At 39.9% G+C, this 25,657-nt stretch overlaps 1 protein-coding gene across 1 annotated transcript in view; it reads right to left on the bottom strand.

Annotated features, from left to right (window-relative positions):
• The window catches only part of STIM2 (stromal interaction molecule 2), a 162,391-nt gene extending 137,428 nt beyond the window's left edge, over positions 1–24,963 (bottom strand). The window contains exon 1 of the mRNA XM_019642390.1: positions 24,289–24,963. Within this exon, the coding sequence (XP_019497935.1) occupies positions 24,289–24,688 (400 nt within the window). The 5' untranslated portion in view covers positions 24,689–24,963. The remainder of the gene's footprint in view (positions 1–24,288) is intronic.
• Positions 24,964–25,657: the final 694 nt, after the last annotated feature.

The raw sequence follows: 25,657 nt of genomic DNA, 5'->3' as shown, positions 1-25,657 counted from the left end.
ATTCTTTACAACAATGTGGTGTGCAAACGGTCTTGGTCCTGATGTGATGATTCGCCTCAAACGACATCGAAAGTAGACATTCATCAGAGGAAGATTATGCTCTCAGTGTGATGGGATTTTAAAGGTGTCATGTTTTTCGAGCTCCTACCAAGGAACCAAACAATCAATTCAAATGTGTACTGTCGGCAATTGGACAGTTTGAACGAATTCATCATCCAGAAATGTCCAGAGCTTGTTAATTGTAAAGGAGTTGTGTTCCATCGTGACAATGCGAGACCACACACAAGTATGATCACCCGTCAAACATTATTGGAGCTTGGATGGGATATGTTGCCACACCCACAATATTCGCCTGACCTTGTGCCATCAAACTTCCACTTGTTTCGCTCTCTTCAAAGCTCTTTGCGTGGTATAACGTTCAATTCAAATGAGGCTGTAAATCAGCACTTTGTTCAGTTTTTCACAAATAAAGACAGGTCCTTCTACGAACGAGGAATTATGAAGTTCACTGAAAGATGGCAAAAGGTTACTGAACAAAACGGGCAATATATCATTGATTGATCTTTGTTCTTTATGTAAATAAATGACCTTTGAAAAACAGACAAAATACGTCATAACTTTTCCGACAACCCAACACATCAGCACCTGACACATATTAAGTACTCACAAATGTTGGCTCTTCATTCATGTGGGATACTTAATCTCCCAATGATGCTAAATAAACAGGGTGTCTCCACCACACCTAAACGACAGATGAGCACTGAAATGCAACCCAGAGCCCCTTCTTGAATTAACTTGCACAGTACTCTTTCTATGAAGCAGCGTCATTAACTACTAGCTTTCTTTATATTTGAATTTCCTGAAGTAGTTGCTCTAGCAGTAATAAATCAGCCTCTAGTCCCATTCTGATCCTTTTTACTCCTTTATTCCAAATATCTTTAAAAATTAAATAACTATTTAGAGCACTGCATCATCATAGGAAGAAACTGTAAGAATTTAAAACACTAACAGCTAACACTTTGTAAGTTACTACGTGAAAAACATTGTGCTAAACTTTTTTTTTTAAGATTTTTATTGGGGAATTGGGGGATGGGAACAGTGCTGGGGAATCGGGGGAAGAGGAAAGACAAGTTGCTGTCCTTTTGTTCTTCAGTCTAGTTGTGGAGGACGTTGCTTCACTGGCCCAAGTTGGCACCATCATTGCACTTTTCCCGGGTGAAGCAGATCAGTCGCCGGCTTCTGGACAGCCACTCACAGCGGCTGCTGGCCCCTCACGCTGGCTGCTGGCTACACGCGGTAGCCCATGGCAACCCACTGCAGCAGGGGCTGTAGCCTATGCCATGGCCGGTGACTCACGGCAGCCCAGCTCCAGGTTGAGCTGTTGTTCAGCATCTTAGCTGTAGAGGGCAGTGTCACTGGCCCTCATATGTGGGATCCGAACCGGGGCCCTCTGGCGTCCCAAGCCAGCTCTTAACCAACGCACCACTCGGCCGGCCCTGTGCTAAACATTTTTATATTGATCTTACTTACTATTCACAACAACCCTATTAAGTAGGTATATTATCGTTCAACTTCACTAAAATGGCATAAGTTAATTTCACTTCAGAACCCATTTTATTTACCTCCTTCACCTTATTCTCACAACCCTACATATACCTCAGATATGCTAACTTAAAAATAAAAAGGCCTTTCAAATTGAGATGCAAGCAAGCGTTTATTCAAGATGAATAATAATATTGGGTTGTCAGATAAGTCATGACGCATTTTTGCAACGAAAAACATAGAAAAATACGTCATGACTTTTCGGACAACCCAATAGCTATTTGGCAATTATTAATTCAGGCAGACGCCCAAATAATGTTTTGCTCTGGAGACAACGGCAGTGGGTATCTATGAAAATGGAAAGAACAGCAGTTACAGTCATAGAAGGAAGGCATTTCTATTGGTGCCGATAACAGAGCATAGTGATGTTAATTCTAAATCATTTTCATTTTCAGCCCAGTAGTTATAGTCCAGTAGTTATCTTGTTAACTTTGTAAACAGGTCTTTGGGAAAGCAGGTTGCAGAGGTCGCTGTGCCCTGCTTTACCATCCCAAAGGTTTAAGACATAAGACCTGCAAGGCAGTTCCTCTGGCATGGCAACTCCAGCTCCATTTTAAAGTGGCTCTGTTTATATTATTGTCAACGTCTATCACAATGTTTTGCAGTTGCACCTGCACTTCCTCACTATACTATCAAGTCCTCAACTCCCCATTCCCAGAGCTGGCGGAGTACAGCGCGCACAGACAGGGCTCAGCGATGTTCACAGGAACTGGTTCATTATAAAGGTGAGAAGTTGTAGCTCTTAAGCCTGACAGGATTTGAGTGAATTCTAGAGCGAGCAAGCACCCTCTCTTCCAGAGGGATATAAAGAATGGGTGTCTAATCCCATTATTTCACTTGATATAACTTTTTTAGTTTGCTGAGAGGTTCGTCCATTTGCCAGGTGTTAATCTAGGTGACAATTCCATAATCCTACGGTTAACAATTACTTTTCAAAGAATAAGATAAATGTTGAGGATCCATTGGATGGGCATCTAATATGAAATTAAGTTATCCATGTTCTATCAAGAGACACAATCTTGCAGATTTACATGCCTTACTCAGTATAGCAACAACATTCTGGTATCTTACTCGCTGCTTTCCCTTCCGTTACAAAGAGGAGCATTATTTGATACAGCATTAAGTATCTTTCAAAGAAACTAATAAATGTAGCAGGAAATTTTCATTTTAAATGAAACTTCAAAGAGTCTTTTCATGCCTTATTTTAATTATACAATTCTACTTCCACTCCAGCTTGGTTACAGAGAAGAAATGTGTTAAACTGCTTTGCCCACCACAATGTAACTTATTGTATATGTTCAGCACCTCAGGCAATGACCTGGCATATACTAGTATAACTCATACCTGTGTTTATATAACATGGGCTTCCCAGACATTGTGACAATCCCTATATTTCCCAAGGGAAAAGAACAGCTCATTTACTGAATGCCAAATAATATGTTATACAGCACAGGACTATACATGTGTGTGTATAATTTAATCCCTAGTATGACCTTAGAAGACAGGGATTAACTTCTTCTTTACCCAAAAAAGAAACTGAGACACAGAAACTTTGAGTTAGTAAAGAGTACACAATTAAAATGCAGGTTTCTCTTACTCTAAAGCCTAGTGTTCCCTTTATTCATGCTGTTTTCCCCTCCTGAACCTCCGTCTTTCTCTCTCTGCAGTTTTCTCTGATTGCCAGCCCCCATGGTGGAAGAGAATTTACATATTATAGTTCAAGCCATAAGAAGTGATGAATAATACAACTTCACACTAATTATGCAATTAGGTATCTGAACATCACTGTTTAGAGAAAAGGGTGAATATTCAAGAGGAACTTGCAACAGAAAATAATGGCAGCCAACATTTGTAACATTCATAGTAACTTACTCCTCAGAAATTTGAGTTACGAAATTCAAGAAACAAGGTTTCTGGATTAAACCAGAATTTAAAAGAGAAAAAAATATCTACCAACAACTGAAACTTTAACAAAATTGGAGAAAATCTAAGCATGATTAACCTATTAGAAAGCTCAAGCCTTTTAATGATATCACATTTTCACAAGAGTCACCATAATGGAACGTCAGGAGAGATTCAGTCTTCATCCTCTCATTACTTTGTCAGGACCACTCCAACACTTGGTTACAAGAGACAACATGTTTAACAGTACACAAAAGGGAAAATATTCAAGCTCCAATATTGAAGAAATGAAATATGATATTTCACCCAAAGTAGCAGATTCTTTTTTTCAATGAAAACACCAATGGGCACTCAAAAACACAATCCTTCCAGAGAGCAACTTGGCAGTAATATATATTACTATAAGTAATATACAAGGTCGGACAATTAAGTTCCCAAACTCATCCTAGAAAAAGTGCCACTTAACTCATTGCTGAATATCACTACAGTCACCTTTGAAGTACCCCCCTTGGGAAAGCTATGCACTGACGCCAGCGCCTAGTCCACCCTTCAAAGCAATTTTGAAACTCTTTTTCTGGAATGGCCATCAGAGCTGTTGTCATATAACCCTTGATGCCCTGGATGCCACCAAAATGTGTTCCTTTCAATATTTCCTTTATCTTTGGGTAAAGAAAGAAGTCACTGGGGGCCAGATCAGGTGAGTAGGAAGGGTGTTCCAATACAGTTATTTGTTTACTGGCTAAAAACTCCCTCATAGACAGTGACGTGTGTGCTGGTGCATTGTCACGATGCAAGACCCATCAATTGTTGGCGAAAAGTTCAGGTCGTCTAACTTTTTCACGCAGTCTTTTCAGCACTTCCAAATAGTAAACTTGGTTTACTGTTTGTCCAGTTGGTGCAAATTCATAATGAATAATCCCTGATACCAAAAAAAGGTTAGCAACATCGTTGCAACAAGTTCACAAACTTAATTGTCAGACCTCATATATGTATTTTTTTTATCTTAAACTATTCATCATACCTTGTAATATAATAGTATGCATTTGGGGGCTGGCCGAGTGGCGCGTTGGTTAAGAGCTGGCTTGGGACGCCAGAGGGCCCCGGTTCGGATCCCACATATGAGGGCCAGTCACACTGCCCTCTACAGCTAAGATGCTGAACAACAGCTCAACCTGGAGAGGGGCTGCCATGAGTCGCCCGCAACCGCATAGGCTGCAGCCCCTGCTGCAGTGGGTTGCCATGGGCTACCGTGTGTAGCCAGCAGCCAGCGTGAGCGGCCAGCAGCCGCTGTGAGTGGCCGTCCAGAAGCAGGCGACTGATGTGCCTTGCCTGGGAAGAGCACAATGATGGTGCCAACTTGGGCCTGTGAAGCAACATCCTCCACAACTAGACCGAAGAACAAAAGGGCAGCAACTTGTCTGTTCCCCTTCCCCCAATTCCCCAGCACTGTTCCCATCCCCCAATTCCCCAATAAAAATCTTTAAAAAAAATAGCATGCATTTGGGAAGGTACTCCTAACATTTTTAATGCAGAAAAGGTTTATTCACATGTTTGCAACAATATTTTTAACAGAAAAACTGAAAACAATGTACTCAACAACATGAATCTATCCAACACTAAGAATGAGAGAGGAGGAAACTTTTCTCTACCCTGAAGGTTCTTTCAGCTGGCCTAAAACTCAAATAGACATGAGACAAATTAACAAGAGGAAAAGTAACCCAATATAATACATATGTACTCATGGGAACCCCACATACATAAGAGATTCAGAGACCCCACATACATGACTGGTTCCAAGACAGAAGGGAAAAATGAGGTGTATGTGACACTGAGCTAAGAATAAGAATCACGGTGGAGCTTCAGAGGGGAGGAAGTTCACTACAGGAATAAGAAGGGCAGGTGCTCAGGAAGTAGATGTCTGACCTGCCCCTACAGACTGGTCAAAAAAGGTTACCCCTGATACCACCTTATTATGGGTGCGGCCCCTAATTCAAATTCTTCTAGGTAGTTAAGGGGGGGCAGAACTTTCTCTTTAACTCACAGGGTCTTGGTTGCCTTTAGCTCAAAACAATGCATGTCTTGAGGTGACTCATTCTGAACCTCTACAAGAACAAGTAAATAATTTATATCTTCTATTCTATTTAATAGTTAAGAAAAAGCTCAGAATATATTAGATTTTAAAAACGCAAGATATAAAATTGCATCTAAGCCTATTGCAACTATATAAAATAACACTATATATAAAAAAGATAATACCAAAGTGGTTCTGAGAGGTAAAATTTGTTTTATTCTCTTTGCTACACTTATCTGTATTCTCTAAGTTAATAAGAAAAACTATTTATATAAAACAAGATGAAAACTGAGATGGCACAGCACTCATTTTAAGTATAATAAGATCTAAAAACAAGGATTGGGTCATTTCTGAATTGTTTAATTTAGCATATATGTTTAAAAAATATATTGAACATCTCCCTTAGCTTAATTCTACTTTGGCTTTCTACCTTGGAGGTGCATGGGACATCAAAATATAGAAAAAAGTTTATGCACAAAAGGTATGAATCGAGACATTGTTTACCCACAAAGTTTTGTGGGCTACTTATGACATACTAGAGACTATCTAGGTAATATATCAGCAAGACAGACAAGTCCAATTCTCTGGAAGCTTACATTCCTATGGGTAAGTACAGATAGCAAGTTAATAAATATATTAGAATATACTCTCTAGTTATAAGTATATACAAGTGTTAGAAGAGCTTTGTGTGTTTATTGGGAGACAAAGAGGGGAAACTGCTCCTATACGTAATCACCAAAAAAAGTTCTTCTGGGGCCGGCCGAGTGGCTCAGTTGGTTAAGAGCTCGCTCAAGAGTTTGAGCTCTGAGCAACAAGGGTTCGATTCCCAGCCCGAGCTGAGCAGCCGCTGAGCTGCCAACAGGTGGCAGGATGTCTCAGCTTAAAAAAAAAAAAAAAAACAGTTCTTCTGAGAAAAATACAAAACCAAGAGCTAAAGTCAGCCATGCAAAAAGCTGATGAGGAAGAAAGGAACGAACAGTCAAGACCCAGAAAACTTCAAGTGTCCAGTCTCAGAAATGGAAAAAGAGTTTGGCACGTTCTAGCCACAGAAAGGAAGTCAGTGTTGGGGGAAACAGTAGAAGGAGCTGAATCTGGACTGCGAGATGGGGCCAGGCCACGCAGGGATCTGAAGGCCAGGGTAAGGGTCTATTTTATTGTAATTACAAACGGAAGTCACTGAAAGGGGAAGAAAATTATCTTAGGTGCATTTTCGCAGGCTTCTGAGAGAAGAGGCTGTAGAAGATCAAGAGCAATAACGAGAGAGGTAATGGTGGCCTGGACTAGTGAGATGGCAATGGAAAAAGAGACAGTAGAGAAACTCAAAACATATGTGGGTGGTTAGAACCCACAGTATTTACTAACAGATGGTCAGAATCTGGGAGATGAGGACCCAGAACAATCAGGTATCGCTCCTAGGAGTCCGGCTGAGTCACTCACTATTTATAAAACTAAAACTTAAAGTGTGTTTCTAATAATAGAGGAGTAGGTAAGTGTATTATGAAGTATCCATCAGATAGAACATTACTAATGTTTGTGGTAGGTTTGCTTCTCGTACTGTCTATGAGGTAATGGGCATGATGCTTAACTATGCAGGCCTTCAGTTTCCTAAAATAATTACACAATAATTCCTCAATTCATTACTACAAATACTACCTACTGCTCTCAGACACTTGTTGGGAGATCGAACGTGAACCTCTGAACAGCACTAACACTGTGGCTGTGCTCAGTAAGTTAAAGCTGCCCGAAGTCACAGTAACGATTCTGCGCCCACAATGGAGAAGGTAGGCCATAAATGTTTTGTGACTAAATAGGCAGGCAGATAAAAGAAATGATGGTGTTAGAATTGAAGCCCAGGTCCTCTGACTCAACTTCTACAACACCATGCACTCTGCATCACAGGTGAGCAATGAAGATTAAAAACTGTATGAACCATTAGATTGTGAAATCAACTCAGGAGAACTGTGGAATCCTCCTTAGAGAGTTTTTGGTACAAATTATACAACAATCCAAGGTCTAGAGGGGTTGGTATGGTATTAATATATAGTCAAGTAGATTAAGTAGAATAATTGGTAATATCTGAAAAGTAATACCCAAAAAGAATTGAAAAGCTTTCTGACTTTTCAGTAAGCACTTAAGCAAGGTTGATGAACCTGAACACAATGCAAAGGAAGCACAAGACCAGGAATTTAGGCCATGGGGGTCTAGGCAGCAAGGACTTATCAACAGGAAGTCAAGAGCTACATAGGGAATACAAGTGAGCGCCAGCATAAGAGAAAAGAATCCAAAGCCTGGAAGGACAGCAGTGGCCAAACAGCAGGAATAATCAGAGTCTGAGTGGTGAGCACAGAGGGAAGCCTCCGGGGGGATAGGCTCAGGAAACCCGCCCACGCCAGGGCCCAGGCAAAGATCCACTGCTCCTACAGGGGAGCTAGCAGTAAAAGCCCACCCTTTCAGGAAGAAACAAGAAACCCTCTTGGCCGGGGACCCTGCACCAAAACCAAGCAGTAAGCCACCACCGGGCAAAGGACAGAAGCCTCTTTCTGGCCTAAATCCTCCCTCAGATACAGGGCAGAGTGTGGCTGCCACTGAGGGAAGGGAAAGAAGACTAAGAAAGCCCATTTCCAAAGGCCCAGGCTCAGAAGCCCTGCCCTAAGTGAGGGTAGGTCAGAAGACCCAAGAACTCCTTCACTCCCACGCCAAGCCTAGCACACACGCAGAGCCCCTCTGTTGTGCAGGTATGCTGATAATAGCTGCCAATGGAGTGGGAACACTACTCAGGCCACACAAAGTAACTACAACCCACCACAGGGGAAATTTCAAGTCTGTGGTGACTGAAGGTGACAATGATGACAACAGAGCCATACCCAGCTAGTGACAAAACTGACTCAACCTACCATACTAATAATAGTCTGACAGAAGATGCATACTCATTTCTGGACACAGACAGCATTTATTTCAGCTTCAACTCTTCTGTCATTCAATAAAAAAATTACAAAACAAGAAAAAAAGCAAGAAAAAAAAACTCATTGTCAAGAGATAAAGCAAACTACAGAACCAAACACAGAAATGACTCAGATATTGCATCTGTCAGACAGGAACGCTAAAATAACTATGATTAATATGTTAAAAGATCTAGAGGAAAAGATTAATATGTTAAAGGATCTAGACAATATGTATGAACAAATGGGGAATTTCAGCAGAGATATGGAAATTATAAAAGAGGCAAATGGTAATAAAAAATAAAAATAAATATTAAAAAGTTTTTTAAAAGACAATTTCAAAGTTGGAGAATTCCTTTGATGGGATTATCAGTTAACTTAAAATAGATCAACAGGAATTATCCAGAAACTAAAACAAAAAAGGGGGAAAAAAGTGTTTTAAAAAAGAAACTGGAAGGGGGCACATAACAACTGTGGGACAGTATCACATGGTGCAACATACACTTAATTGGAGTCCCAAAGGGAGAAGAAAGTAAACTTGAACAAAAGAATTATCTGAAAAGATAATGGTTGAGATTTTCCAGAATTAAATACAACAAACCACAGAGCCAAGGACATCAGAAAACTCTTAAAATTGTGACGTTATCCTTAACTTAAATCAAGCAAGTTAAAGCAAAAAGTTTAGACAAAAGACATAGCTTGAAATAATTAACTACTGAAAAGTATGTATTTTACTAGATATTATAAATATTTTCTATTATCTATAAAAATACAATGATATATTTACCATGTCCACATAAAAATGAACTAAAGGAAATGGGTAAAACAGAAAAGGTGATAAGAGATGAAAAAGGCCTGAAATATGAAGTATAACCCAAAAAACACATATTGGAACAGCACCAAACAAATGTAGACATTCAGACTATATTATGTTAACAAAAAAAGAAAAGTTAATTTTCAGCAAGAACATTAAATAAAAGCATTTAATTGTGAGTTGTAAAAACAATTATTGTATATGAATTTAGTAACTCCTCTGGGATAATTCTACTTTGTGAAAATTGCATTACAAATTTATTTATGGTTTATTATTTCCACTACTGTGAGAATTTGTGTCAAGGATGACTGGGGAAAAAAGAGGGATCTAGAGATTGACAAGAATAAAGCAGAGAAAAGCCAGATTAGAGACTTTCAAAATGCAATTCTGAGTTAAAGGAAAGTCGTCTGTGTGGTAATGCAGCCAATCCCGAGAAACGAGAGGGAGCCTTGGTGAGAAGGGCAGAGTGCCCTGGAATGGGTTTACTGAGAGAGGAGCCCAAGAAAGGGGCTCATGCCTTGGAAAGAATCACGGTTCCAGCATATCCAGTAAGCTCTTGCTGGCCCTGGCTCAGGTATTCTTAGGTGACTAAAAATGGTTGTGGGATTGCCTGAGGAAAAATTTCCTCTAGAATGTAAAGCAATCCTATAGGGATATCCACAGCAATTGGCTCGTCCAGGGACATGTATATAAGGGCTGGTTTTCGGCCACCCAAGTGGCTCAGTTGGTAAAGAGCACAAGCTGAGCAACAGGGTCGCTGGTTCGATTCCCACATGGGCCAGTGAGCTGCGCCTGAGCTATGCCGCCGTTGAGCTGCCAACAGGTGGCAGGATGGCTCAGCTGGTGAGAGCATGTGCTCCTAACAACAAGGTTGCTGGTTCCACTCCCGCATGGGATGGTGGGGTGCAACCCCTGCAACTAAGATTGAACACCGCACCTTGAGCTGAGCGGCCGTGAGCTACCAACGGGAGGCCAGATGGCGACTGGACTTGGAGCTGAACTAGCTGCGTCCTCCACAACTAAGACTGAAGGACAACAACTTGGCTTCTCCCTTTCCCCAATTCCCCAACACTGTTCCCGTTCCCCAATAAAATCTTTTAAAAAAAGAGGCTGGTTTTCCCTATAAGTTTGTTCATACTCTACAGATCTCAAAGTTAACATGGGAAATCATGCCTCTGAGGCCAACAAGGCCCAAGACTGTCAGCTGCCCATTTATAACTAAGATGGCCAAGATGAGGATCCTTTAATACGTGTAAATTAATTTTTGATGCACAATTAGAAAAAGCTGGCTATAATATTAGGCAGAATGAAGAAAAAACATATTTAATTGGTCTCTTGAAGCATGAAAAAGATTTAGATAAATAGATCAAACTATGATGTTGTTAGGTTGTTAGGTGTTGTTGAGGTATTAAAAATGGTGGTCCTTATTTTAAAAGGGGGAAGGTCATTTGGAACTTGACTTGCCAAGGACAGATATAAATTGTAAATGCCTCCAGGGCAAAATCTGGATCCAATTGTTCCTTTATAAACTACTTAGTTTTTCTCAGGGTTAACAGGTTTCTGTGTCTGTATGTGTGTCTATATATTGGGGTACCGAAAACATCTATACACATTTTAAGAGATGTTATCAACAATATGAGATACGTAGCGGCCTCGTATGTATTACTTTTCAAAGTTGAATTGAATTATGGTAGCAATGTATAATATGATGTTCACTCAAAAGATGGCATTATTAATTGAATGCTAGCATCACCATGCGACAGGCAGGACAGTCAAAGACAATGGCGGAAGCACGGTTGTCATTTGCACTTCCACCAAGACATGAGAGCTTGCCTCAATGAGAATTTGCCAAGACAATGGGTAGGATGAAGAGGTGCGGTTGAGTTTCCCCCATATTTGCCTTACTTAACACCCCTTGACTTCCACCTATAGGGGACCTCAAAGGATCTGGTTTGCTGTAGAAAACCGGCTACACTGGTGGTACTTCGGAAGAAATTGAAATGGCATGCACAGAGATACAAGTGGACACTTTGTTCAACGTTGCTCAAGTAGTAGTTTGCCGTAATCAGAAGTGTCTGGAGACGCTGATGGTAACCACTTTGAGAAGCTCTTGTAATTGCGGAAGTCTTGTATACATCTTTTGTATGACCTGTATACATCTTTTGTTATCAGTATATATTGAGTATTATAATTTTAATAGTTTTTTTCCTTTCTTAAAATGTATATCCATTTTTCTGGCACCCCTGATAAAGTGAAAAAGTGAAAATTGATCCTGTAACATTAGAAGTTAGCAGTCATAAAGATGTGCTATAGTTCTTCCCAAAAATATTTAACATATACAATATTTCAATACCATCAGACATCTTACATAAGAATAGATGTCAAAGATTAAATCATACTACAATATATTCTAGACCAGGGGTCGGCAAACTTGAGATGGAAGAGCCGCCAGGGGTCAGCAAACTGAGGCTCGCGAGCCACATGGCTCTTTGGGTGCGTACATGTGGCTCTGAAGTAAAATTGAAATGAAAATAAAACTACCATCGTTTCACTTATAAAATTTTTAAAGGATATTATTTACATAATGGTGATTATGTAAAAATATATTTGTGCCTCTCGGATAACTTTTAAATTGTTGTGAGGAACAGGATTTGCTCCTCCAGGGGTCGGCAAACTTTTGAGACAGAACATACCCAAAGGGCCGCATGTGGCTCGCGAGCCGCAGTTTGCCAACCCCTGTTCTAGACTAACTATCCATATATTGTAAAGTGTTGGACACAATGTGTCAAAGTGATTATTTATAAACCATTAATCACTAAGGTATCATCAATTATAATAGATTACAATCAAAGAGACAAACCTTTAAGTCAAAAAGTATTTAGAAGGCTATGGTACAGCTTATGAGAAAGATACCATAATAGATACCTCAAACAGGTTAAAAAAAAAAAACAGAAGAACCACTATTGTGATACAACATAAGTAGACTGCCACTCAGAATTACAGTAAGAAGGGCATAAATAATTTGTTAAGAAAGTTCAAAGGTGGGAGAATCACGTCTCGGCCCAGCCGAGTGGCACGGTGGTTAAAAGCTGGCTTGGGACGCCAGAGGGCCCCGGTTCGGATCCCACATATGAGGGCCAGTGACACTGCCCTCCACAGCTAAGATGCTGAACAACAGCTCAACCTGGAGCTGGGCTGCCTTGAGTCGCCGGCGACGGCGTAGCCTGCAGCCCCTGTGGCAGTGGGTTGCCATGGGCTACCGTGTGTAGCCAGCAGCCAGCGTGAGCGGCCAGCAGCCGCAGTGAGCAGCCGTCCAGAAGCCGGCGACTGATCTGCCTCGCCCGGGAAGAGCGCAATGATGGTGCCAACTTGGGCCAGTGAAGCAACGTCCTCCACAACTAGACTGAAGAACAAAAGGACAGCAACTTGTCTATTTCCCTTCCCCGAATTCCCCATTTTAAAAAAAGAATCACGTCTCACTGAAGATGACTTTGGAAAGACTTAATAACAAAAGAAACACGGAAGAGCAGGAACCATGTCAATATGCCCACCGCTGTATATCCAACTTGTACAACAGTGCACTGGACACAGGATAGTCTCAGTAAACTTTACCGATTAAATGAACTAACGTTCGAAATGAACCTTGAGAGACAGAGAGGAGGACACTCTAGTATGAGGAAAGCATGCAAGCAAAGGACTAGTGGAAGAAATAAGGTGTGTTCGAAGAACAAGGAGCAGCCTGGTGTTACTGGAGTATACCTATGAAATGCAGGAGATCAATGTTTGTGGCCACTGTGAAACACATAACAAGTTTAAACTTAATTTGGTATCAATGAAAAATAATAAAAGTTTCAGTAATGAAAATAGTCTATGAGAGTAAAGGTGAGTTACACGGATTTAGCACAAAGGATTTAGTTCAGAACCAATGTGGTAGCAATAAGAACAGAAAGAATGGGGGAAAAAGGTCAAATGGAACCCCAAGAATTTGGTTGATTAGAAAAACAGCTGGTACCATTAAAAGAAATACAAAGTCCAAAAAAAAAGATCGCTGGGAGGACAGGGAGATCAGGTAAAGAAAAGGATATTTATTGAGCATTGATTCCTTGCTAACCACTTTAAATGCACTATTTTATTTCCCCTTCACACCATGAAGTGGTCACACTCCCATTTTACAAATGAGGCAAAAGACGTCAGGATACTTCCCCAAAGATCGCAGAGTAATTAGTTGTGTCATCTGTCCCTTCTTCCTTCCTGAGAGAGCCTCCATTTTCTTCAAATATGAGGCAGCAATGTACTCAGGAAGGTGGGCCACTCCTGCAGCCCCAGGAAAATGAAACTCGATTGTTCTAAGCAAAGGAAATCCTATTTTCTTATCCAATAACCCAGGCCTGACCTCGGAGACATGAGGAGAAATATGCTGAGGCTTCTGGGAAAGACTTTCCTACCGGCATTAGCATCGCGGAGATCATTAGGGACCTGGATGTCACCGACCTAACAGCTGTCCTGGATTCCTCCCTTTTTTTCATTCCCGTTTCCCAATCCATCACCATCCCGATCAATTCTAATTCCAAAATATGCTGTTAACCCTTCCTCTTCTACCACCCCGTCCAAGCCGTTATTCTCAACTGCACTCCTAATAATTACTTCCTTAGGCAATCTCCTTGTAGTCACTCTTGCTCCCAACAATTCATCCCCCAAACAGCATCCAAAGAAATCTTTAAAATGTAAATCATGGAGCAACTGGAACCCTTGTGCTCTAGTGGTGGGATTGTAAAAAAGGTACAACCACCATGGAAAACAGTATGGAGTTTAGTTTCCTTGAAAATTTTAAAAATAGAACTACCCTATGATCCAGCAACCCCACCACTGAGGATATTGTCCAAAAGAATTGGGGGCAGCCAGTTGGCTCATGGGCGGCAGGTGGCTCAGCTGGTTAGAGCACGTGCTCTGAACAACAAGGTTGCCAGTTCAAATCCCACATGGGATGGTGGGCTAGATTGAAAACAGCGACTGGACTTAGAGCTGAGCTGCACCCTCCACAACTAGATTGAAGGACAACAACTTGACTTGGGGCTGAAGGGTCCTGGAAAAAACACACTGTTACCCAATTAAAAGAAGAAGAATTGGGAGCAGTCTTGAAGAGATATTTGCACACCCATGTTCATAGCAGCACTATTCACAAGAGCCAAGAGGTGGAAGAAACCCAAGCGTCCATCCACAGATGACTGGATATAAAAAATACGGTATACATACAATGGCATATTATTTAGCCTTAAGAAGGAAGGAAATCCTGTCACATGCTACAACAAGAATGAACTTTGAGGACATTATGCTGAGAGAAATAAGCCAGTCACAGTGAAACAAATACTGGATGAATCCATTTACATGAGGTATCTTAAGTAGTCAAATTCACAGATACGGAAAGTAGAAAGGTGGCTACCAGGAGCTGGGAGGAGCTGTTTGATGGTATAGTTTCAGTTTTACAAGATGAAAATGTTCTGGAGACCTGTTTCACAACATGAGTATACTTAATGCTACTGAACTGTACACTTAAAAATGGTTAAGATGATACATTTTATGTTGCATTCCCCCCCCAAAAAAAAGCATATAACTTCACCCCCTCCTTAAAACGCTTCAATTGCTTCCTATCATCCACTGAATAAACCCCAAACAAGGTCTATGAGGCCTGTACCTCTCCCTCCTATACAGCCAGATCACATGCTAATCTCGCCCTCCCTCAAGATGTGCAGTAAAAATGATACTTTCACTTCAAGTAATTCAAATTCTCTTGCCACAAGCTCTTTGTCCATGCTGTTATTACCCCTGTGTCGAATGCTATTCCCCAACTCTTCACAGCCTTGTCTGGCTCCTTTATTATCCTTCACATGTCCACCTTAAATGTGTCCTTCTCAGAAACCTTCCATATCAGCCGACTTAAATCAGTACGTGTCCCCACAGCATCCACCTTACTTTCTATCTTATGTCTCTTTTGTTCCTTGATAGCATTTCTCACAAATTGAAATACTTTTTTTTACTATCTTCTCAACTGAAATGCAAGTTCCATGAGGACAAGCACCTCATCAATCTTGCTCATCATGTGTCCCCAGTAATTACCATATGCCTGGAATATACTTAACATTCAAATATTGAGTAATTTCACATTTCAAAAAACCACTCCATGAGCCCATTATTACATATATACAAATATACATATAGACCTTAAACATACTAACTGATGTTACGGCTGTTGCTCTAGTTGTTGAGGTAAACGTATTTTCTACTTTATACTTTTTAGTATGTTCTGACTTTCAGTAATAAACCTTTACGTTGAGGGCCGGCCGAGTGGCTCAGTTGGTTAAGAGCTTGCTCAAGAGTTTGAGCTCTGAGCAACGGCGGTTCAAGTCAGCCCGAGCTGAGCAGCCGTGAGCTTCCAACAGGTGGTGGGATGGCTCAGCTAAAAAAAAAAAAAAAAAAAAAAAAATATATATATATATATATATATATATATATATATATATATATATATAAGCCTTTACGTTGAGATACTGAAGATTTTTAAGTCTGATATCTCAACTGCAAAATGCTTTAAATATTTTAATTACATAAAACAATAAAGGTACAAAATGACTTAAGCTAATGATACAACTAACATTTTAAAAATACCATAGTATAGGGCTGGCCAAATGGCTCAGTTGGTTAAGAGCTCGCTCAAGAGTTTGAGCTCTGAACAACAGTGGTTCGATTCCCAGCCCGAGCTAAGCAGCCACAGAGCTGCCAACAGGTGGCAGGATGGCTCAGTAAAAAAAAAAAAAAAACAGTGATGTTAAAAATACCACAGTACTCTTCAATCTCACAATCTATACTCAGTTTCGTATTTCTACAAAGTTTTAAGTAATCTCAGACCATTAATGATTATTTAGATTATGGAAGTGACTAAAACTGTATCTTCATATTTTTTAAAATGCAATATAAAACATCTTAACAATAATTCTCAACATATCACTGCAAATTTCTGCAACTATCTTTCTTACATCTATAACAATAGAATAAAGCCAACAATAATTGAACAATTATATGTGCCAGGCTCTGTTCTAAGCACCTTACGTAGATTAACTCATTCATACTTCTAACTCATTTTAGAGATAAGGAAATTTAGGTACTAATAAATGAAATTACCTACCCAAACTACAAAACCACTCTCAGACTGGGACTCAATCCCAGGAAATCCTGCTCAAGTCATATGCACAAACACAAACACACACACACACACACACACACACACACACACACACACTCGCCAAACTCTGACTTTCTCACTTTCAAATGATGCTTTTAGATTATGCTCCTTAGTTCCTTTTAAGATTCATTTTGACAAACCTAGAACCAAACACTGGATGCACATCAGAGAATACATTTTCAAAAGCAAATTCGAAAAATAGCAAAGGGTACCTATACCCACAGTTAGACAAGATTTAAAGTAGGTTTTTTAAAATTTGGTACCAACAAATACAAAAGAAAGAAATCTCAAGGATTAACAGTTTGAATGTGTTTGACAAAGCAGAAAGAACTACTGAGGACGACAGACAGTAGGGAAACAAAAAATTGCATGTTTGTCATTAATGGAAAAGTTAGAGGTTCATCAATGGAGAACAGGAATAAAGAAGGATAAGATTATCTATTACTCAACAACAGGTATTTTTTTAAAAGAAAGAAAAACAGTAGAAAACTGAGAAAACATGGAAAAAAAGAGAAAACATGAGCACAATAATATGGGACCTGTGAAATGTGTGTTGAATAGCAGATTAAATTTTCAAATAGGGTTTAAAAAACCTTTTTCAATTATTGGGAATCCTTCAAGAAATACTACAAATCACTTCCATTACTCTAGAGATTTGTGAAGAAGTAGTTCAATATTTTTTAATCGCATAAATAAGATATTCACTTCAAGTATTTTTAAAATTAAAAACCCAATACTTAATTCAGTAAAATAGTTCTTGAAGTGTTTCAGTTCCCTATAGGCAAGTTTAAGAAGATCAAAAGAGAGGCAGAAAAAGAGAGTGAAAGCAACTAGAGGAAAAAGGGTAAGTTACACAGAGGCCAACGATCCACCACACTCATAAAGACAAATTCATTTGCAAGAAACACTGGGGCAGAGATAGGTACTTCGGTTCTGAGATGAATGTCAGTCCAAGTAAACTATTCCTCTCACACTCTGGTTCCCTGGTCCTGGCCAGGAGGGCAATCAAGAAAACACTGAATAAGCCACTATGAAACATTCTAAAACTAGTGTTTTATCCTAAAACTAGTGTTTAATCCTGAAGTTATTACACTTGAGACAATGTGGCTGACGAAGCCTAGCAGAAAGGAAATTACTCTCAGGACTGTGGCCATGATGGCTACAGAGTATCACACCTCAAGGGCCAAATGAAATAAAGCCAAAAAGGCAAATCAATCATTGGCTTGGGGTTCCCTATCCCCAATTTAGAACTTTCCTAGTAATGAAGTTCTCTGAGGAGGAAATGTTCAGCTCTACTAGAGGAACACTAGACTAAGAACAGAGACTTCGAGGAGAGAACCACCCTTAAAATCAGCAACAATGAAACCAGTCAAGGAGAACAGTTAGTGAAGGCAGGATTAGCAAGTGTGGAGAAGGATTAAATATCTAATACCTACCAATATAAAGATCTAGAAGGATAAGGAAAAGAACAAATCAATTAGATCATCCACAGATCAAGCTTGAAGTTCATACAATGAAATTCAAAAGTTAATTTTGAAACAAATAATATGATTGTACTCTGACACAGTTATTTTAAAGGGGGGGAGGAAGGGGGGTGAGTGGAAGGAGGAGTTCAATTCCAATGCATTATGTTAATTAAATGTGGAAATTGTTGTCCTTTGTTAAGGAATAAACATGCACTTTTAAATATGAATACTAAAATGCTCTATATAAACAACTTTGTAAATCATCACGTAAATCCAATCATATACAAAAATGATTTTTATACTAAATAGGTACATTTGAGATTTTAAAAGACACAAGTTTTTCTTCTTGCATACCCTCAAGGACTTGTACCAATTTAAATCATTCTACAAACTTTAGGTGTTTAAAATTAAAACATAATTTTTGTTTCTTAAACTTCCTATAGTCAGATTCCTTTCTAATGTAACAATAAAACAAATTTTATAAAGTTTCCTCTAAACATTTTCATAGCTACTGCATAATTTAAATTCTCAAGGCCTCTACTTCTGTATAGCTTCCTAACTGGCTTCTTTTTTCAATCTCTAGTATCTTCTCACTTCCATCTATCCAGACCTTTCTCAAACACAGGTCACGTGACTCCCATGTTCAAAACCACAGTACTTCTCAACCCGACAGGATAACAGATTTAGAACTCTGAAGTTTATGAACAAAACACTGAAAAGTCAAAATACCTTTTTAAGTCTTTTGTTTTACCTTAAAAAATAAATTTACTTTCTCTATAACATATCCATGTTTAGTATAGATAAGTAAAACATTGTTAAATGTTTTGAATTACTATTGATTAAATATTTAATGTTGGTTTCCAAATAATCTAGTAACATGGCTATGCCAAGAAAATGCATCATAATGTTCCTGTGGCTTTCCATACTCCCCAGCACATGGCTGAGTAGCCCAGTTTTAGATGTGTTGACATTTCAATACATAGTGAATGAATTAGGGAATATTAAAGCCCTGGATAATTTGGCCTAACCCTCTTTCTCCTTGCATTTCCCATACTTTACATACACCCTGCGCTTAACTAACAAAAACTATTAATTTACTCCTTATTCTTGCATATGCCTCTTCCTAGAAAGCACTCTTTACCCATCTCCAAAAGAAGTCCTATCTATCTACATCAAATTCCAGGTCAAACCCTACCTTCCTCCAAGTAATATTCCCCAAGAGCCTTCCTTTTCCCAAATTTGTGCAGTCCAATATGATAGTAATCACAGTCTGTTTAATTATTCTGTTTACCTGTGTTTATAAGGATACATAATACATACCAATTAATAATCAAAGCTTTGAATCAGAGAAACTCAGCTCAACGTCTGACTCGACTACTTACTAAGTGTGACCTTGGGCAAGTTACTTAAGATCATCCTGTATTGGTTTCCTCATTTATTTTATAAAGATAGCAGCTATCTAACAGAGGTAATCTCAGAATCAAAAACAGGGATGTATATAAAGCACTCAGCACAATACAGACAGCTAGTAACAGTTTAATATATTAATATAATAGTTTAATGTATTATTCCTAATAGGCAGATTCACGTCTTACTCATTTTTGTATTCTTTCCCATTCCTACCATGTAGTATTCTTCATGTGCTTAATAATTGCTTGTTTGATGAAATCTGATCAATTCAGAAATAATCTCCTAGGCAGATCTTAATAAGGTCCAAATTCTAATGAATATACAAAAACAACTTGCTTGTCTTATTAGCTGTTAATTTAAACATTAGCTTAACCAGTTTATACTTTGGCTACCATACACATAAATACAGATCCCAAAGCATCATTGCGAAAGTGCTCCACCCTGCATTATTATCACAAGTAGGCCAATATCCAACAAAGTGCTTGATAGGTTACTTAAAGGTCCAAATTAATCTAAAAACATTAGCAAGTATCCAATCATGAAGCAAGCCTTTAGCAAATTAAAGAATTCCCATGTGGATCTTCCTATTAAAACTATGTTAAATCCTGAACCCACTTCTCCAACTGGCTCCGTGAGCTATTTCCTATGCCAGGAGATTCCCAACAGAAACTAATCAGTTCTGACTTATTCTCCAGAAGAGTAAACCAAGGGCTGCAATGTTTCCAGGCCACTAAGATTCCTAATTCTTAAATGTTCACTGTAGACTAGATCAAAATGGGTACAAGTAGACTTTTTAATCCAGTAGTCAGCAAGAGCAAAAACAACAATAACCCTACAGCAATGGCCAAAGATGCATGAAGAAAAGGACTGACAATGGTAACTACAGGGAAGGAAAAAGAAGGTACAGCAGAAGACCTGGCCATCAAAAGGCAACTTCAGGAAAGCATAAGCTAAATTCAGTAAATGCAACTTCACAGGAGGAAAAACAGTTTCTAATATTATGTGAACTACACTGAGTTTAACTACTGTCACACTGTAAACATGAACAAGTGTAAATTCATAAAATATTCCTCAAAACACATATAAACTACACTCAAGAAAATATTAATACAAAAAAGGTGACAACATTTGCAGAGTAAATAGTGTTCCAGATGCATGGTGACATAATTAAAAATGAAGCTTAAGATTTTTCCAATGACAACCATGCTCATGTGAAATGTTTTCATCTAGTTAATGAACGCCCCACAACACAGATGTGTTTAATGCTAGTGAGTAAAATGGCTCTTCTAAACTTCCAAACTAAGAATGTTTTAAAGTTTCATTAAAATTTTAATACTTCCAAAAGACATGTTTTAAAAATTAGTGAAAACATTACATTTAAGATAAAATCTTTATAAAGGGACTAAAGAAGGTTGCATTAACTCATTAAAAAACAATGATAGAAGCAAATATTTTCAAAGTTAAAATTTATTTTAAAAAATTCTGAAACAAGTAACTTCATGGAAGAAAACATTTTTTAATTTCCATTAGTCTACATATTTTGCAAGAATAAAGAACTGTGTTCTATATATATTTATGCATTTTGTGTGTATATATGTGCGTGTGCGCACAGGGACCATATCTGAATGAGATCAATTACTCCCCACTGGGATCAATTCATTGATTCTAAATCTGTTAGGCAAAAAAGAAAAAAAATAGTAATGTTTTAAATTATTAAAGCACTGCTTTACATTATAGTCAACAAGTTCTCAGTCACCAATCCCTAATCTGCTTTAAATTTCAATTACTTTCAAAGAACCCTAATATACAGAGGGTGTCAAAAAAAAGTACACACATTTTAAGGAAAAAAAATGTATTAAAATTGTAGTAGTGCTCAATATATACCGATAAAAAAAGATGAATACAAGTCATCTTTTGACTTCTGCAATTACAATCTTTTGAATGAACATCATATTACACATTGCTACCATAATTCAATTCAACTTCGAAAAGTAATCCATAGATAACATCTCTTAAAGTGCGCATACATTTCTTTTGGCACCCCCAATGTATAATTTAAGCCCTTACTACATACACAGCATTATAATTACTGGCTTCACCCTATCAAAATATTTGCACACTGAATCCTGAAAAGGTAATATAAAAAAGGAAATATAAACAGATATGCATTATGACAATGGATCTGTTTATTTTGGTGATCTGTTATAGTCTCTCTTTTTATACAAACACTTGCAAAAACTAAGTATGCAAAAGACGATTTAAAGGCAATTTATTCTTAAAATACACTAAGCATCTAAAGTCAAACTCTTGAGGGGCACACTTCGGTGGAAAAGAATGTTTCCTAGATTTTATTAGTAAGAGGCAAACTCTAATGAAGTTTCTAAAGGCCAGTATTACAATTACGAATTTGCAGAGGAAAAGAGAAGATAAAGTGATTTTGGCTGTCATTTTCAGAGCTATCAAGGATAATCACAGTTAAATGACAACTTCAATATGGAGCCAGAGAGAACAATTCTCTCAAAATTCTTCCAAGAATTTTCCATTTTCAAAATTCACATGAAGCTTAGTTTTATTACTGATGCGCTCTACTCCATTCCTAGCCATTAACATTGCATTCCTAGCCATTAATATGATAACACAGTGTTTTTCAAGTTCAATTTATGGTTCTACTTCCTGAAGTGTACAACAGGAATAATTATGTTCTGGGTTTAGCACAACATTTACCAATGTGAACAATAAAGGAAAGCACTATTCATACAATCAGAATAGGAATGAATCCTATAGAGATCATACAGTTCAAAGAAATTTTCAACATGCTCTTACTTTATCATGGACTTTCAATCTACCTTTCCCAGATATCAGTGCTACTGACTGTTATTTACATAAGTGTATTAAAATGACCGAAATTTTACTTGTACATTGTGTAGTTTTGATTATCTTAAACTTTAAATGGACATGTTTAACTTGTTAAAAATCTATATTCTACCAAAAGAAAAGTACAAAATGTCAAAAAATAAATTCCAGGGTTAATATTATTTTAAAGCACTACAGCACAAGCCTGCTTTGTGTGATATATCAGACATTTTATCCAATAAGAATCAGCCTTCCTTTTTCACAATGCCATAAATAACGCAGAGAAATTTAAGTCTTCAAAAGGAAGGATTATAAACAACTTATTAAAATAAAATTCCATCTGAAGTAATTTTCTTGATATAATCTACATAATATCAATATGCTATTTAGTGGTTTATAAATTCAAATTTTTCTGAACCACATGCCCTTCTACCAACTTCGTATTAATAGAATATTAGCCAATAATTTTTTATTCTAACTTTTCTGCTCAAGAAACCAAGAGCCGCACTTCTATAGCTTCTAGAAGCCCAAATATTTCTGCTCCCTCCCTTCCTGCATGAGGCATTAAACCTTCATGTTCTAGTTTTATCCTCCTTCCCTAATAATCACTGTTCTTCACATTTTTATAGTCCACGTTTTTATTTGCAGAGTAAAGACTATTCAAGCATAAAAAGTATCCACTTTAACCTCTCACTCAAACTATAATATGCTAATACTGATCATTCTCTAATCATTTTATCCAAATTACCCAGCGATAGGATTGATGTTTTAAGTTCCATTTAAAAAAAACTTGATTTGGTTTCAGGGTAGAGCAAGTTAAATGTTCTGATCATTATGTTCTACACACTACAACTTCCGAAGAGCTTGAGAAGTTGACCAACACCCTCCCTCTCAAACATCCTGGGGCTCCTGAGCACTTCTCAGAGCAGCTGTTAGCAACTTTCAGATGCCCGCTGGACTATCATTTTGGTTAAATGATGTCATCTTGTTCCGCTTTACTTTGTCCTTTTTAGTCTTGAAATTAATGTAGAAAACCTACAGATTACTTGTAGAAATGAAGTACGAAAGAATAAACTTTAGCTCAACTACTCTCCAAAAGAAAACATTTTAAGATCCTGACATCAGTACTTACACCACAACATATGAGTTGTACATGACACTAGAAGGCTTGAAAGGATTCAATTTTCTACCTAAACTTAACCAAACATGCTTGCAAGTTTTCAGTGATTTCGAGAACGTTCTATATTTAAAAGGTGCTGGTGCAGCCTATCAGAACCGTGCTGCTCATATACAAGCACCGAATATCCTGCGCTTGGTAAATTTCAGGTACATTTCTTGTTGCCTGCTGAGCTTTCTGCACCGTGTCGCCCAATGATGCTCCCACAAGCAAACACTTTCCAGTCTTTCAAACGGCCTTCCTCCCACCACTTAAAACACACATTAGACTTAGAGGTTTCAGCATACTAACACAGAACCACTAATACCATACCACCACTAGGTATTGAGTCTCTCAAAGAATCCTCTTTAGCAGCCTCCCCTGGGACATTGTGTTCAGCGGGGCTTTGAACCTGAAAACTTGCTGCCAGCTGCCTTTGCAAAAGCAGCACCAGAGGCAAACTCAATACCGCATTGCTGTTGCTGACTTTTCCAGCAGCTTCAAAAAAAAAAAAAATCAGCCCAGAATCCTGCAGACCCTGCTAGCAATTCTGCAGCACAGAAGAGACACTCCGCATTGCTCAGCGTGGAATACCGGGGAGCCCGACTGAAAGGCGAGGAAGCGAGGTCCGTCGAGAGGCTCTGTAGAAAGTCGGTGTCGGGGGATAAAGAGAAGGCGTCTGGAGTACAGGGGACCGCGACGAAGCAGCGGCCAAGGCACTGGCGCCTGGAAGCCCGACTCGGCATCGCGCACCGGCCGGGGCCGGTCCCCTCCCGGGAATTGGGGTCCCACAGCAGCCGGCCGAGCCCCGCCCGCCCGCCGCTCCCCGGGCCCTCACCTGTCATGAGCGCCGGGCTGTCGCCCGCTGCCGCGGCGGGTGAGGAGGTGGCTGTCGCTGCAGAGCCCGCCGCCCGCCGCCCACGGAGGTGCCTGGGCACCAGCTCGCATCCGTCCGCCGCGCCAGCCACCAACAGCGCGAGCACCAGCAGCTCAGCCCAGCACTGCCGCCGCAGCCGGCCGGAGGCCGGGCCGGGAGTCGCGTGGGGATGAGGGCGCAGAGGAGCGGGGAGAAATCGTGGCGGCGCCCCGGCAGCCTGCCACTCGCCCGCTCCGAGAGGCGCCGCCGCCCGTGACTCCTCGGGCTGTGCCCGCCGCCTCGGACGCGAGCTCCCGCCGGACGCCAGCCTGGTTCCCTCGGCACCGGCGGCCTCCGGAGCTCGGGTCCCGGCTGCGTTCATTGGTTCCGGTTATTTAAAAAAAAAAAAAAAAAAGGTGGGGGGCAGAGAGGTACGGCGTCTTCAGGCCGCGCGCGACACCCCCGCTGCTGCGGCAGCGAGAACAGGATCCGCTGCTCTGGCGCCTCCAAACAGCAGCTCCAGCTCCAGCTCCAGCGCCCGCGCGGCTGCCGCCACCGCCGCCGCCGCGGCGCATCCCCCCGCCCCCTCCTGCCCGCGCCGGTCGTAGTACCAAGCTCTGCCCGACGCCTCCTCCCTCACACTCGCTCGCATACCAATCCCCCGCCTGCTTCAGCCCCTCCAAAGCGCAGGCGCGGCGCTGCTGCACTGCGCCTGCGCGGCACCTCAGCCCCGCCCCGGGGGCGTTCCCGGGAGGACAGGAGTGCGGCGGGATCGTTTATTAACGATTTAGCTAAACAGCGAAGATTAGGGGCGGGGAAAGAAGATGTGCCTGCCCCCCACCCCTATTAACTCCCCTACCGCGATTACCTGGGAGTTGTGGGACCAAGGGGATGGGTAGAAAAGTACAGACATCTCAAGTCGTTTGGGCGACTTACAGCCTTGTAGACTGCAGCAAAATAATTTCTTAGGTCCGGAAAACCTTGTAATCGGAAATAGCGTCGTTTCCAGAATTTCAATTTAGTTGGGGCTTCCAGAAGGCCAGCAGTGTACAAGTGGAGGTTATAGCCCATAGAGCACCGTTTCATTAAACATGTGAAACACTTAAAACGCTTGCCATTGTAAATGCACTATTCAAGAGCTCTTTACAAATTTACACGTTGTAACTCTTAATGATAGGTGGTGGTATCCTTGTTATCAAACCCACTTACAAATTAGGAAACTAAGGCCCAGGAATGTTAAATAACTTGTCTTGAGGTCCCACAGCTAATAAAAAGAGACAGGGCCAGATTTACCACCACCGAATGGAAATATTGAAAGGTGTTTGCTCTAGCCTCTCCTATATTCAAACAT

The sequence above is a fragment of the Hipposideros armiger genome, unplaced genomic scaffold (assembly GCF_001890085.2).
Source record: "Hipposideros armiger isolate ML-2016 unplaced genomic scaffold, ASM189008v1 scaffold_68, whole genome shotgun sequence".
Classification (NCBI taxonomy): domain Eukaryota; kingdom Metazoa; phylum Chordata; class Mammalia; order Chiroptera; family Hipposideridae; genus Hipposideros; species Hipposideros armiger.
The sequence above is the reverse complement of the archived record's forward strand: the minus strand, read 5'-3'. Positions and strand labels throughout refer to the sequence as shown.